At 39.7% G+C, this 14,692-nt stretch overlaps 2 protein-coding genes and 1 non-coding gene across 3 annotated transcripts; 2 read left to right on the top strand and 1 right to left on the bottom strand.

Annotated features, from left to right (window-relative positions):
* Positions 1 to 120: 120 nt before the first annotated feature.
* On the top strand, positions 121 to 2,860 carry pfdn2 (prefoldin subunit 2). Its single transcript, XM_008427918.3, has 4 exons — positions 121 to 267; positions 1,145 to 1,233; positions 1,469 to 1,592; positions 1,991 to 2,860. The coding sequence occupies exons 1-4, from the start codon at positions 184 to 186 to the stop codon at positions 2,180 to 2,182; spliced, it is 489 nt and encodes a 162-aa protein (XP_008426140.1). The 5' UTR covers positions 121 to 183; the 3' UTR covers positions 2,183 to 2,860.
* A 1,131-nt stretch (positions 2,861 to 3,991) lies between these two features.
* On the bottom strand, positions 3,992 to 4,073 carry trnas-gcu (transfer RNA serine (anticodon GCU)). The gene has a single exon. It is a non-coding gene; the product is annotated as a tRNA-Ser (tRNA).
* A 212-nt stretch (positions 4,074 to 4,285) lies between these two features.
* b4gat1 (beta-1,4-glucuronyltransferase 1) lies at positions 4,286 to 9,317 on the top strand. The gene is made up of 2 exons (XM_008427917.2): positions 4,286 to 5,713; positions 6,908 to 9,317. Exons 1-2 carry the CDS (start codon positions 4,610 to 4,612, stop codon positions 7,097 to 7,099), a joined length of 1,296 nt encoding a protein of 431 aa, XP_008426139.1. The 5' UTR covers positions 4,286 to 4,609; the 3' UTR covers positions 7,100 to 9,317.
* Positions 9,318 to 14,692: the final 5,375 nt, after the last annotated feature.

The raw sequence follows: 14,692 nt of genomic DNA, 5'->3' as shown, positions 1-14,692 counted from the left end.
AAAACATTTTTGTATCTTCACGGAGCAGCTAAGATGATCAGTTTTACATTATTATGGCCGAGTGTGTCAAACGTTAAAAAAAAATCTGGATTTTTTGTTCTCAACTGTATTTGCGCACAGGCAACCTCATGAGCCCCCTTTGAACATCTTGCTCGGGGTCCTAGTCGGGAACACCCTTCCAAGATGGCAGCCAACAGTAGCAGCACGGGTAGCAAGACTAGCAGCAGTGGCGGCGGAGGAAAACAGTCCGGCCCGTCGGCTGAACAGGTACTCTGACCTGCACGCAGATTGCATTTTGTTGGTGTAGACATTGTTGTTGCCCATCTGAGTCTGGCGGAGTAAAAGCCGTCAATTGAACGGCCAGTTAGCTTAAGCTAACGTTAGCTTCCCTCTCTTTCGCCATCATCTGAGCATCAGTCTGCTTCCTAAAACTTCTCAATAGCAATTTTCACAGAGAAGTCGGTGTATTCAATCTTTTAAATCAATTTATCTAGGGCTTACTGTTCTGGTTATTTTCTTTAAACTTTAACGTTACTGTAAGCTTTCGGTGCTATTTGGTATGACGAGGCGAACGTCTATTTTTAAACCCAAATGTAGGATTCTTGCAGCGTCTCCAATCTTTCATATGAGCTTCAGTTATCATTAATATGCTGCACGATGGCACTCTCTTGTCATAAAAGTTTAGAACTTTGTGTTATAGGCCTTTCATTTTTGTTGAAATGTAACAAAATGAGGTAGTGGCAGGAGAACAAAAAAACTGAAAACCTCAAAAAAGTATAAAAAGTGAACAGATATTGGGACATTTTTCATTAAACAATGACTCAACAAAGTGGAATGGAATTATGTGTTAAATTCTGTTGAAGCATGTAGTCAGAAAATATTTAAGAAATTTTTACAATAACATCCACATTTTTGTCCAACATTGCAATCTCAAATATAATTTTCATCCAAATTCGGTAAGAAAAACGAAACACTTTTTTTACTGAAAAAAACGAACCTGTTAACATTTAATAAACATTTCAAATTGACTGGGAGAGCTGTAGTTAGATAATAACATCACTCCTAAAAGATGTATTTCCTTATAACTGTGCAGAAGATTATTCATTTATTTGTTTAGTTCTGATGAGTTTATCTTTTTTTACAGGTGGTTGCAACATTTCAGAGAATGCGCCAGGAACAGCGCAACATGGCGTCTAAAGCTGCAGAGCTGGAGATGGACATCAACGAGCACAGGTTTGTCACTGAGGTCTCCTCCTCTGCAGCCTTTTCTGCTTTCTTATGTTATAATTGTCTATATAGCAACAGTTGACTTAGGTAGTAGTAGATCTGTGATATTACTATTTTGTATGGCTTTCTTCACAGAAAGCCATACAAAATAGCACTAAACGACGAGTTTTAGTGCTTTTTCAGTGCTTAATTTCAGTGGTATCGTTTTAACTCGTGTTTGACTTCATCCTTTTCTGTTCAGTTTAGTAATTGACACTCTAAAGGAAGTGGACCCTTCGAGGAAATGCTTTCGTCTGGTGGGAGGAGTGTTGGTGGAGAGAACAGTGAAAGAGGTTCTACCTGCACTGGAAAACAACAAAGAACAGGTAATACAGAGGGTAGTGACTGTACCACTTTGTTCTTTTCACACAACTTTAAAAAAAATATCACATATAACCTGGTAATATCCCACTGTGATAAAAGATTCTTTACTATGAGTTCTGGCCAAGTCAGGCAGCGTAGCATACAACAAAATTGAAAAAGTGACTTAAAAGCACTAACATAAATGCTGTTATTTTCCTAAACTCAACTTTTTATGTGTTAGAGGTATATAATTATACAAAGTGTGTTTCTTGATAGTTTTAAGAAATCAGAACAGAATATGTGTTTAATGGCTAAAAGGACACTTTTGTTTCCTTAAAATTCCCAAAAAAGATTTTACGTTTTTTTTTTTTCTCCATTTTAGATTTGGAAAATGACTAATTCAATTTCTTTCTCTTTTCAGATTTCTAAAGTAATCGAGACCATCAACACGCAGATGCAAGCGAAAGGTCGGGAGCTAACGGAGTACAGGGAACGCTACAACATCCGTCTGGTCGGAGAGGGCGAAGGAGACACCCAGGGCCAGTCTGCGGCGCCGTCCGGCAACAGCGAGGGAGGCGGATCTAAAAGCGGAGCTGGAGTTTTAGTGTCGTAGCTTGTGAGGGTGGACAGTGACGGAAGGGCCTTCTGATTACTGCATCACCAAACAAAGAAAATTTAAACCTTGACGAAAGAAAAAAAATAAATCTGAACTCTTCACAGGAAATGTTTGGACCGGGGGATTTACTGTAATTTCTACAAAATGTAATACACTTGGTTTTTCACATCCGATTCAAGCAAATGTATTCCGAGTCTGTATGTTTGGTTATAAATAATATTTGTCTTGCATTTATCTTTTTTTTCCCCCCCTGAAATACTGTCATAAGCAACTACCAATTAAATGCATACCCTGTTTTATTTTAAGATGGCTGATTTTCATATAGGCAGTTTGACATAATTTTCTTTTTTAGGATTAGGAAAAACACATTCTTACATGGAGTTCTGTGGTGCGGAGTTGAAAATGACCTAAAATATCTTGAACATCTAAGTGTCTTTTGCCATTGATATTTGTATGTAAACGTACATTGGTATTTCCAACACTTCAGCTTTTGCACTATGACCTTAAACAGATGGAGAAGAGTTGAATGTGTGGGAGCCTACAGTAGTTTTTCAGTTGTACAAAATGTCATCCTTGGAATGAAGGAAGTGCCTCCTGTCAGGCAGTTTGACGCCATGTATTGAGCAGAAACTATCGAAATGGCTTCAGAATCGTTAATAAAACAAATCTGTCTAATGTGGCTTCCCATTTTTATTTGTTTCACTATTTTGAAACCTACTGCAGAGGCTTTGTGTAGTTGTAAGTTTTAGTATTGCTAAGGCCTTTTTCAGTCTGTTGAGAAATAACGAGACATGATTTCCTCAGAGACTCAGTTACTGCCTCATTTAAGGTTTAAATGTAAAATTACTTACTAGAGCCTCAAGTATACTGGCACCAAGGTGTATGTAGTAATGGCAAGTTTTTTTGGTGTATGAAATCAAAAAAATCCTCTGAATCATTGGTTTAAAATTATTCTGACAAGTCGCACTATAAATTACTTCCATTTTTAAATGGAATTACTTCCATTTTTAAATGGAAGTAATTTTCCCCAAATACTTCAGGCATATTGTTCCTGGTAAAGATATTTCTACAGAGGTTTTTTTTATTTTTTACCTCATCTATGTTGAACTATTCCTAAACCATTTTTGCATTGTTGCAGAACTATTCATTCCTTTTGTGACAGAATGGACATCAGAAATAATTACACCCCCTCCATTTTCTTTTTTTTGTTTACTTGCTTCTATTTCTCTCGTGCTAGCTGTGCTCTTAAGCTGCACTTCTCTTGCTGAGATGCGCTGTACTGCAGTTACAACGGTTCGCCACCAGTGGAGCACGAAGAGTGGAGCACGCCACCATAGAGCACAGTGACCGCTCCTGACTCAGCGAGCCAACGGCAATTAAGCTCAGTAACGGCTGGTCAGCGAAGGCGCTCACTGTCGCTCTCATGTCACAACAGCGTTCATCAAAATAAAAGAACCTGCGCAAAAGCACACTGATTAATTATGAAGCGGGCAGCACTTTGAATGAAGCCACAGAAATCAGAAAACCTTGTTTCCTTTCTTCAGCTTTCACAAACTTGTATAATTTTAAATAATACCACCTTATATGTCTTAAAACTATTCACGGAAAGCTTAGAGTAAATTTTGTTGGTTTTCCAAAGAAAGCAGCAAAAAAGAAAACCAGGTAACAGCCACAGTTCACATTTAATGAAATGGCGCCCTCAAGACTAGAGAGTTAGCCACCCTGTCTTTTAGTCAGATCTGATGTGTTTTTGTTACATATGTTTAGCGAATCTGGAACGATCAGGAAAAAAAAAAACATAAATTTCGACGAGGATGGGATTCGAACCCACGCGTGCAGAGCACAATGGATTAGCAGTCCATCGCCTTAACCACTCGGCCACCTCGTCGGGATGCCTACGTATTACCTACGCAGTGAAATTTGTAGATTTTTTGCGTCACAAAATACTTTCCCTGTAATTATTCTTTTTATGGGATTATATATTACCTATATTATTATTATTATTAACCCTTTCGTTATTTGTCAATGCGTAGACTGTTTGCACTGCTTAAAAGGACTGTAACATTAAACCCAGCTGCGCCTTTACTGCCGACTTTACGGCAGTTACACATCGACATGCGCCGTTGTCGCAGCCGCCGCTCTGCCAACCAGTGCTTTGTTGTGATTTAATGGATCACCGCATCTGGCACCTTTTCACTGACTTTCTGTACTATTTTAAATAGTATTAAAGTCCTATTTGATGTTTCTTTAATGCAACACAACATCCGGTGAAATGTTCATCCCGACACAGCCCCGTTAGGCTGTGGTGTTAGCACTCTGGCTGGGATGTAGTCAACGCTAGCTGGAGCGCCTGGACGGAACCAGCTCCTGTGTTTTCGGACCTGCTTTGTTCATAGCGATTAGTCGGATCCAGTTTTCTCTGGAATGCATCTCTCCAAGAAATGTTCCGTGTTCAAAGTGGTGCTGAGTGCCCTTCTGATCGTGGCGCTGCTGCAGCTCATTTACCTGTCCTTCCTGTCAAGGTTCCACGGGAAGCAGCAGCGCTACCGCTACTCGGAGCTCTTTGGAGGCTCCGCGGCCAAGAAGAATGCGCACCCCGAGAAAAACACGCGGAAGGAGCGGCTGAGGTACTCTCTGTCCAGTGGTGGGATCTTTGACAACAGCGGGCAGTACAGAGTATACAAAAACTTGATAAAGAGTGATTTCACAACGAATCAGAAACCAGGTTCCCACTCAAACTCTGACATCCTGACTCTAGCCACTCATACCACCATCAACAACCTGCACCACCTGGAATCTCTGCTGGAAAGATGGCAGAATCCTCTCTCTGTGGCCATATTTGCACACGGGGAAGATGTTAAATTTGCCACGGCTCTGGTTTATGCACTCAGCTTCTTCTGCCCTCAAATCCAAGCCCTTGTGGACTTCCACTTGGTCTGCCTGTCAGGAGAGACGGCCAGTTTCCCTGAACAGGACCGGGAACACTTTGCTGGCCTGGAAGACTGCGCTTCTGTGTTCTCCAGACTGGAAACCCACAGGGATAAATACCAAAACTACGCCATGAGCGGAAACATCTCATACCCAAACAACCTTCTCCGTAACGTCGCCCGAGGTGGCACAGAGTCCTCCTACATCCTGGTCATTGACATGGACATGATGCCGAGCGCCGACCTCCACCAGCAGTTCCTCGCCATGATCCTGAGGCGGGCACCGGCAGCCGACGAGGTATTTGTCCTCCCTGCTTTTGAGATCCGCCATGCCAGGAAGATTCCCTCGACGAAGGCAGAGTTGGTACAGCTTTACCAGGTGGGAGAAGTCCGGCCGTTTTATGAGGAGTTGTGTCCACGCTGTCAGGCTCCCACCAACTACTCCCAGTGGGTCAACAGCCACGTTAGAGAGACGGGCACCCTGGACGTTGCTTACACACTCAACTGGGTGGACCCCTGGGAGCCCTTCTACATCGGGCCTCGAACTGTCCCCTTATATGATGAGAACTTCAAGCAGTATGGCTTCAATCGAATCAGCCAGGTTGGTAGAATCTGAACTTCAAATGTTCCTTACTTTAAAACAAAAAGGTTTTTGCAAGTTTGTTAAAACCGTCACTATGTTGTGACACAATAGTACAAGACAGGTAATGTATAAAAAAATCATGCTCCTCTGCTGTCTCCCAGTGGTTTCAGTGCCAACTACAGAAATACACAGCTTGGTCAGAAACCAATCAGAGCCAGGAGGAGGGTCTTGGCGCTGTCAATAACGCTGGTGTAAGTGCTGTTCACGCTCTACCTGTTGTTCTCTGCTATGCTAGTTTCTCCTTGCTAGCAGAGCCTGCCATAAATGCTAATGCTAGTTTGCATAACCACCAATGACGGCGGACGAACAGTTTTCCTAGAAGGGTAATTGTTTCTCCACCATTAGCCCATGGAGCAGCATACACTAGGTTGATTGACAGCACTAACACCTTCCTCCTGGCTCCGGTTGGTGGTTTCTGACTGGGAACGGAGGATTTCGTGGAGGAGCTGGATTTTTTATTTTATATATTTTTTGTTTGTTTTTTCACAGATCTGTTTCATATTTTACTGTCAGGACACAATGACAGTTTTAACAAATGTGTAAACAAACTTTTTTTTTTTTTTAATGAAAGTTGTATAAACCCTTAGGTGCATCTTACTATTTTGGAGTATAATTAAAATGGTAATTTATTTTGATAATTAAATTAAAAAAAGTGAAACTCGTGTATTATTATTTCTACTGGCATATTTAGTGTTTCTGTACATTTTGATTACTTTAAAGCTAACAAAACCCCCAAATCTACTTTCTCAGTAAGTAAGAATAACACAAAGCCAATAAAAAGGATGTTTCTTACAAAAAGGCGGACTGACAAAAAGGCATGTCCATGTAATGTACAGTAAATGTGCTCAACACCTGTTCGGACCTCCTTTTGCATGAATTACTACATGAATGCAGTGCAGCATGAAGCCGATCATGGTAAGCAGGCCCAGGTTGCTATGGTGCGTCCTCAGAAGCCGAGCAACATGCAGTGAACATTACAGGTATAAACTAGAAACTAAGCTTCATTTACGGGTTTCACTTTTTGAACTGAATTACTGAAATAAATAAATTTTTTGAGCACAGTCTAATTTTTTTAAGGTGCACCTGTAGTTTTTACAGAAACACGCATCAACACCTGCCTTCCGGTGTTTATGTTTTTGTTTTGCTGTCCAGGCGTGCGAGCTGCATGTGGCTGGATTCAGGTTCTCTGTGCTGAGCTCGGCCTTCGTCGTTCACCGCGGCTTCAAGATCCAGGGGGAGTTCCACGCCAAAAAAGAGGAGGAGAACAAACAGAACCGGGTTTTGTTTCGCAGCTTCAAAGAGGGTCTGAAAACCAAATACCCGTCCTCTACCCGACGATGCTGAGGGGGGAAAAAAGATGACTGTCCTAAGCCAACTTTTAAAGTTATGACATAGATGTTTGGGGGGGAGGGGGCTGGGGTTCAGCTTGTTCTACTTCCTATATATAATATTTAAAGTCTATCTAAAAAATAGACTGCACATGAAGTTTATAATAGGATTTCAAAAAATGGGTCAATAATAATTGAGTTTATTGCATTCTGGTTCAAATGCAACCAGAATTACCATAATAAAATTCATACAGGTTGAATTTTATTGGGTAAAATCTAAACATATGAGGTCTTACTTTATACATTATGTTGATATCCACATACAAAAGTAGAAAAAAAAATGCCTTAAATCACATTTGAAATGATATTTCTAGTTAAATATCTACTTTAGAAGCGTTGGCCTGAAGAGTTTTAAACACAAAACGTGAGAGCCATAAGGAGGCATGCATATGTATGAAATTCTCACAATATTGCCTGTCATAAAAATGTGACAGTGTCCCAGTATTGACACCAAAATTAAAAGAACCATAACATGATCTCATAAAATGTTTTGAAACAGCCAACTTTGTTTTGTAAGGAGCAGAATTATGTTGTAACCTAATTTCAGCCAGCTGCAGCAGCTGGAGAAGTGGCCCTGTGGCTACTCTATGACTGCTGTAGAGTAATTATCCAAAAGTGTTTCTTTAGTATCTCCTTAAAAGTATTTTAAACAGCAGAGACGGTATGACGGGAGATTTGTAGTCCTTCCTTTATTTTCTTATTTTTTAACTTTTGATATTTTTATAGCCATTACAGGCAGTTGCTTAGCAACGCAATGCTATGAAAAGACATTTGTCCCTTACAGCTTTTATCTGCTTTTGAATGTTGTCACACTTAAATGATTATTAAGGTTTAACATCAGGTAACAACAACCTGAGTAAATACAAAATACTGTTTTAAATAATGATTTTGTTTGCCATTCAAGCTGCACAAAGTGAGAATTAACTTTTTGGCTCAGTTTTACTAAATATAAATTGTCTGATAATATGAAGTAGCAGGATTATAATCCAAGGCAAGCTTTTTTCTTTACTATTAAAATTTGTTTCAGACTCTGAAACTATTACATGTGACAAATGAGCAAAAACAGAACAAATTCTTACATCTAAACTGAACAAGCTATTATTATTAATATTTTTTATACAATCTGCTAGTGAAGGTAGTGGTGTCCCCTGTAGACTGAAAATGAAAACCATTAACGTCTTCGTTTGTCTTGGCTAAGATGTGGGGCAAAACAAGGAAGAAAAAGCTATATTTCCTATTTAAATAAGAATTTTTGAAACGCTTGTACATGGCTTTAGTATCTATGTAGAATATCCACACAGGCCTGATTAAAAATCAACAGATCAAGCAATCAACTTGTTCTCTGGCCACTAGAGGGCGGTAGTCCTTGCATCTAAACTCTAAGCTGTTTTATTTAGTGAGAGCGGTAAATATATGCACAAGTTTGGCGCTCTGAAGCATGATCATTTACTCCACACCTCGACCGGGTACACCTCTTTGTGACAGTTTGAATAGAAATGACTTTTAACACTGGAAACTTTACACAACACTGACATTGTACAAAAACTTTAAAACTGCTGTATTCCAACACCAAGGACTGGAAACCGAACTGTTAACTTTTTACATCGTTTTATTTATTAATTTATCGCGTTAACCCTTGAAAATGTATTGTGTGTGAATATAATGCATCGTCAAGGTGTGAACCAGGCTCAATCATTGTGTTGTTATGATCTACTGTATTAAACACACCTTTATTTTTAGTGTATGGATAAATAAAGGTGCTGTTTGATTACTGATGTTAAATATGTTCTGTAATACTTATTTCTGAAGGGATTTTTTTCCCCTTCTTACTTGTAGTGCAGTTTGGTATATTTATTGTGATCTTATCCTAAAATAAAAGTAGTTTGAACCTTTTTTTAAAAACCCAAAGCAAGAACACTGTAGCATGAAATTGTGTTAGATTTAGATTTTTTTTTCATCTCCAATAAATAATTTATCAGGTATTTACAGTTGGGGAAATTTATATGAAATCATTATCTACTGTGGTTATGTAGTATCTTTGTATTTTTCTCATTTGTTCACTTATTTAAAAAAAATGATGCTGTATTTTTTTTCTCCTTGCTTTTCTTTATCAGATAAAATGCCTGATTTGTGTTGGACTTGCTATTAAATCCCTCTTGGACAACGTTTGTTAACTTGACTCCTACAAGTTTGATTCGTTCCCGTTTTAGCCGTTATGCAAGGTCGAGTTCGTCGTGACAGGCGCGCTCATCGGAAAGCCCTCTGAGCGCTTGGAAATGGACAAATCCAATCAATTAACTTCACCAGAGGGATTTGTATTGGCAAGTAATGCCAAGGGTGTTTCTGGAAGTATCACTTAAACAGGAGGGGAAGAACCTAAGGCGAGGATAAGGAATACTTTAACTCAGAGAAACATAATACAGCTTTTAGACTCAAACGGTGCCATGGGTTACACAAGAACGAGATCTTTGCAGTGTTACCGCACCCAAGGATAACTGGTGCTACTGTTCATTGATGCTGTGCTGTAACTAGACTTAGAACTGAAGTTTAAAGGCATCCCTGCTTCAGGTGGTGGACGATTACATAGTAGGCAGGGCCAGCATCCAATTAAAAGGCCCTACTTAGTGATTGAGATCTGTTTTAAAGTAGAGTCCAGTAAGTTCTCAGTAAAGGCCGGCTTTGATAGGGACTGAATTATTTCTGGAGACGCAGTTGAAGTTTCCACTCCTCCAGTGACCAAATAAGACCTGATGGAGTGCAGCGTTGCTCTAGCGGCGACGGGGCCATCTGCTGGTAAAGCAGAGCACGTGTGACATTCGGCACTTGACGACAGTCCGAGGCGCTGTGGCGTTTTGTGGCTAAGCCTGCATTACTGGGTTGGATAATGAGCCCGGGCACACGAGAGCCACAGGCACGCAACGCTGCGCCTCAGCTCTGGGTCGACTTTGCTGGGCACATCTAATCATCGTCAATCTTATAAAGTCCTGTGTTGTTTTAATTTCTGATTAATTTATTTCACCCTCGTCTTCTAAAATTGGTTATTACTCCGTCTGTAAGGGAAGTCTGCGCTACTCTTAACACAATAAGGGAGAATATTCATGCGCCTCAAGACTTACCTTCGGTTCTCTAGCTTAAGTTTCCATTTCAATGAAGCTAATGTACAAGAAGCCATTTCACTTGGAAAGTGTAAAAGTATTACAGTTACTTCTTTTCCATGTATGAGATCAGGTTTTATCAGTAAATGTAGTTCATTCGTCTCGTCCCTGCCGCCCCCGCTCACGGTGCTAATAATGTGGCAGAAGGTGCAGAAATGTTGGGAGGGGGCGGTGGATCAGGATAGGCAGGTTTGGTGAGGTAAAGTGGGGTTTATCCCAGCAGCTTTGGGGAGTGAAGGCTTATCTGGGTCAGAGATCTTTGTGACATAAGCAATTAGGGTTGCCCTCTCTTGTGTATGCTAGCAGGAGGGAGGCCTCCCGCCACCTAGATTAGCCATACTAAGGCTCGGGGAGCTTGGCAGCTTCTGGACAGAGGGAGGGGGAGGGAACCGGCTGGAGGGCGAGATGAGCAGGCGGTGAGGTGGGGGCGTACTTTTTTTATTTATTTATTTTTTAAGAGAAAAGGAGGGGAAGGATGAGAGCGAGAGGTCAGCCAACGTGCAACATAGAGACCCAGGCTCCTCTGTGTGGTTCACTGGACGGGTGAGAAAACAAAGAGTTGGTGACCCAAAGAATTTGTTCTATGAACCTCTGGGCCAAAACGAGGTGAAAGTTTTCGCACCGGGGCATCGTTACTACAAAAATAGACAATAAAGGCCATCTATGTCACTTAACGTCTGTGGTTTCTGTTCATCAGCCACTTAACTGGAAGGATATAGAAGTTGTTACGCTACTTGATTCACAAAAACAGCTTTTTTTTTCTACAAAGTGAACAGCTTGTTAACAAACAGTCTTTGTGTTGCCACAACTGAGCTGTGTATTTGTAATAAATGTCACAAATATCGTAAAAGTTAAGAAAAAAAAAGAAGATCTGAGAATGTGAATTCAGAATTAGTTATCATTAAAACTCATCTTTATGAGTTATTTTTATTTTAAACACTAAGAGAACCAGAGAAATGACCTTCCCAGTGGCTGGCTGAACAAAAAAAGTCTTCCTGATCATCAATGCACCACATGACGTGTTAGGAGGTTGAACAAACAAAAACAACTTTTGGAGTAGAAACTTTAAGAGTCTGCTAGCTAATTTCCAGTATCATTTAAAATTGACCATAAAATTCCACAAAATGGAATTAGGAAAATAAATTCAATCAATGGAGACAAAGCAATTTTAAAAATAAATTCATGTTTTTTGACTGAATAAATTTAGCTGGCGACGTCTCCGATGAGCGCTAGCTTCATTTCGACTCCGATCCGTTTTCAAAAATGACGAAGAGTAAACCTTAAACTTTTATTTTTAATAGAAAATGTATCAAACACAAAATGCTCATGTTTTATTAACCACAATTTTGGTAATTTTAACATCAAAGTAATGAGGAGCTCAAATTTCCACCTTATTCTTACTTAATCCCTGCTAAATATGTTTTTTTAATAAGAAGTCAATATCCAGCTGTTTTTGCAGAAAATGGATTAAAATTTTTTTCTTGACGTAGAAAGCAGGTAACACTCAAGAAATGTCAAAAATGGAATAACTCTTAATTTTTTTTATCTTTCTAATCTATGAATATTTTCAGTTGCCTCTCCCACAACATTTCGATGTCTTTGTTTATTTTATTAAAACTGTGTAGTTTACTGTTGGAAAATACTGTTGTACTTCCCCCCGTTTCCTGCTTTGCCTTCATTATTTCTTTTTCTATTCACAAATGCACAATCAGATGCAACTTGGGTGCGTATTTGTTCTCCTAAAAATGCAACTATTTATTAATAAGAGAACCAGAATAGCAGGCCAAATACGTGAGGCTAGCCTTGCCCTTCTCTCCGAGATGCCGGGATCCATTTCACTTAAACAAATGAGGGCTTATCGGCCATCAACGCCAGCTTTGGGACAAGTTTACATGTGCGCTTACTGAATAAAAGCCTCTCAGGCACAGTACAGACATATCACTCTGCTCTAAACCTGGAGTTCTTGGAGCGCCAGGTTAGCTGGCATTTTAAATGTATCCCAGCTAAAGCCAGACTATCCGGCCTGGAGGACAGAAGTAATGAGACATGACACTGCTTGGGGGAGAGAAAAGGAGGCCTAACAGATCGAGGTAATCCCTCTCACCAAGCTAACACCTCCCACCCCTGCTGTCCCAGGAACCCAGCAGGAAGCAGAGCTACAGACACACACACAATGAAAACAGAGAGATCGATAAAAGTCATCATGATTCCATCCGTATCAATGTCTTTCAACAGGTGTAAGTTCAGATGACACATGCTGAAGCAAAGTGTAACCATATGCTCTCACACACTGAGCTACAGCTTCCACTGAAGTTATCGCAGTTCTTCACAAACAGACGACGGCGGCCATGATACCAGAGTCACCATGTCTGCAAAACAAAACTGGGCGAAAGCCGAACATTTCTCTAATGGAGTCGCAGTTTTTTTTTTTTTTTACATCCGCTGCAAGAAAAAGAACAAAACAAATGTTATATTCTTATTTTTATACCTGTAATGTTACTTTTTTGCATTAGAGTAACTTGGCAGGAGCAGCTCTGTCGATTTCAGCACGCGGGCCTTTGCAGCCGTTGTTAGACAGGAGATTAGCTCGGATTTATATGACAGATTAAACTTGGGTTGAGCTGTCGCAAAAGGATCACACAATACGACTTGATTTAAAATCAATATAAGCCACGAGTGAGGGTGATAGTATTTGTTTTCACTAAGTTTGTAAACCTTATGCGAGTATGGCGTCAGTTTTTATGAAATGGTCACTTGGGCTCAAGAAAACTCTGTCGAAAGCTGAAGACAGGAATACAGAGCAGTGAAAAACTATGTAACTCTTAAAAACTTCTTCTGTTTTAGCTTTTCTATGTTGAATGTTTCAGATAATCAAAGTGCTTTCAAATGATAATTTATTTAAGGGATTAAAGCTATTCAGCCCAACAGTGTCCAGAGTGAAAAAGCAATTATCCTCTACTTACTCTACTGTTAAACTCTTGGCAGAAACAACTTTAAAACCACTATGGACTAATTTTAGCTCACTCTGATTAGAAGAATTGTTAATTAGCTGAGCTGGACGGTTTTCTTGCATGAATGACTTGTTTAAAGTCTCACCGCAGCCTCTCAATCAGATTTAATACTTGGATTTCAACTGGCCACTCCAAAAATGTTCATCCTATGGACTTCTTGGTGAGCTTTGGATCACAACCATAGTTTTTATGAACAGGAAACTTTGTAGAAATGAACTGTAGCATTCAGAGGATGTCCAATTCCTGATCCCAGATCATCACACCACCACCACGTTTAACTGTAGGTACGATGTTGTTTGTCTGAAATGCTGTTTGTTGTACACCAGATATGAAGACACACACCTTCCAGAGACTTTTATTTCCACAGAATATTCTCAAAAGTTTTGGTGCTCGTCGAGGTTTGTTTTGGTCAATTTGGTAAATGCCTTTGCGACGCTTTGGTTAGGACTGGTTTTAGCTTTGGTCTCTACCATGGAAACCGTTTTGCCCAGTCTCTTTCTTGCTGAACCATGAAATACGAATTTAACAGGATGAATTGTGAATCAAGTAAATTTGGAGACCGTCCACTCCTGAACGATTCTCCAGCGTTCCACATTTTCTTCATTTGTGGATACTGGTCCTGACTGTCGTTCTGGAGAGAGTGAAAGTCTTACAAATGATTTTCTTACTATTCCTACATTGATACATGTCAATTACATCTGTTCTAATTTGTTCTTGAGTTTATTTAGATTGGAGTACGGAGAGCTTTTAGCCTATTTTATGTTGTGAGTAGTGTTTAAGTGATTTCTTGGTTGTACAGGTTAAGCAGCAATCAAGTTTGCATAGGGACAGTGAAATTCTTTCCAGATAAAGGTATATAATCACATCATTTCACAAGGGGGTAATTAGTTTTTCCACACAATTCTTTTTTAAAGAATTTTTATTAATTTGAAAACTGCTTTTTAGATTTATTCGGGTTTGACATTAACATTAGATCGATGATCTGAAACATTGAAGTGTCACAGAAAAGCAAAAGTAGGAGGTGAATAGTTTCATGTGTACTTTTTCACAGCACTGCATATTTTAAAACATTAGGAGGATCACTTAGGATAATTCGCTATGAAAAGTTAAAATCACTGAGAAGCTTCTAACTGTACAACTGTGACTAAATCCAAATATCACATTAAAATTTTTTTTTATAATGTTAGACAATTTAAAGTTAAATTCAGCATCGATAGTTGTTGGTGTGTTGGAGCGCATCTCTACCACTCTGTCCTCCTTCAACTTTTAAAAGACAGAAGCACAAAACAGCTGAGTGGTCGTCTCCTCGGGGCCGTGTGAGTTTCAGTGGAGTGTTTGGAGAAGCTGGACTGGGAAATCCAGAGATCAGGGGATGTAAGACAC

The sequence above is a fragment of the Poecilia reticulata genome, chromosome 18 (genome assembly GCF_904066995.2).
Source record: "Poecilia reticulata chromosome 18, P_reticulata-male-v2, whole genome shotgun sequence".
Lineage (NCBI taxonomy): Eukaryota > Metazoa > Chordata > Actinopteri > Cyprinodontiformes > Poeciliidae > Poecilia > Poecilia reticulata.
The sequence above is the reverse complement of the archived record's forward strand: the minus strand, read 5'-3'. Positions and strand labels throughout refer to the sequence as shown.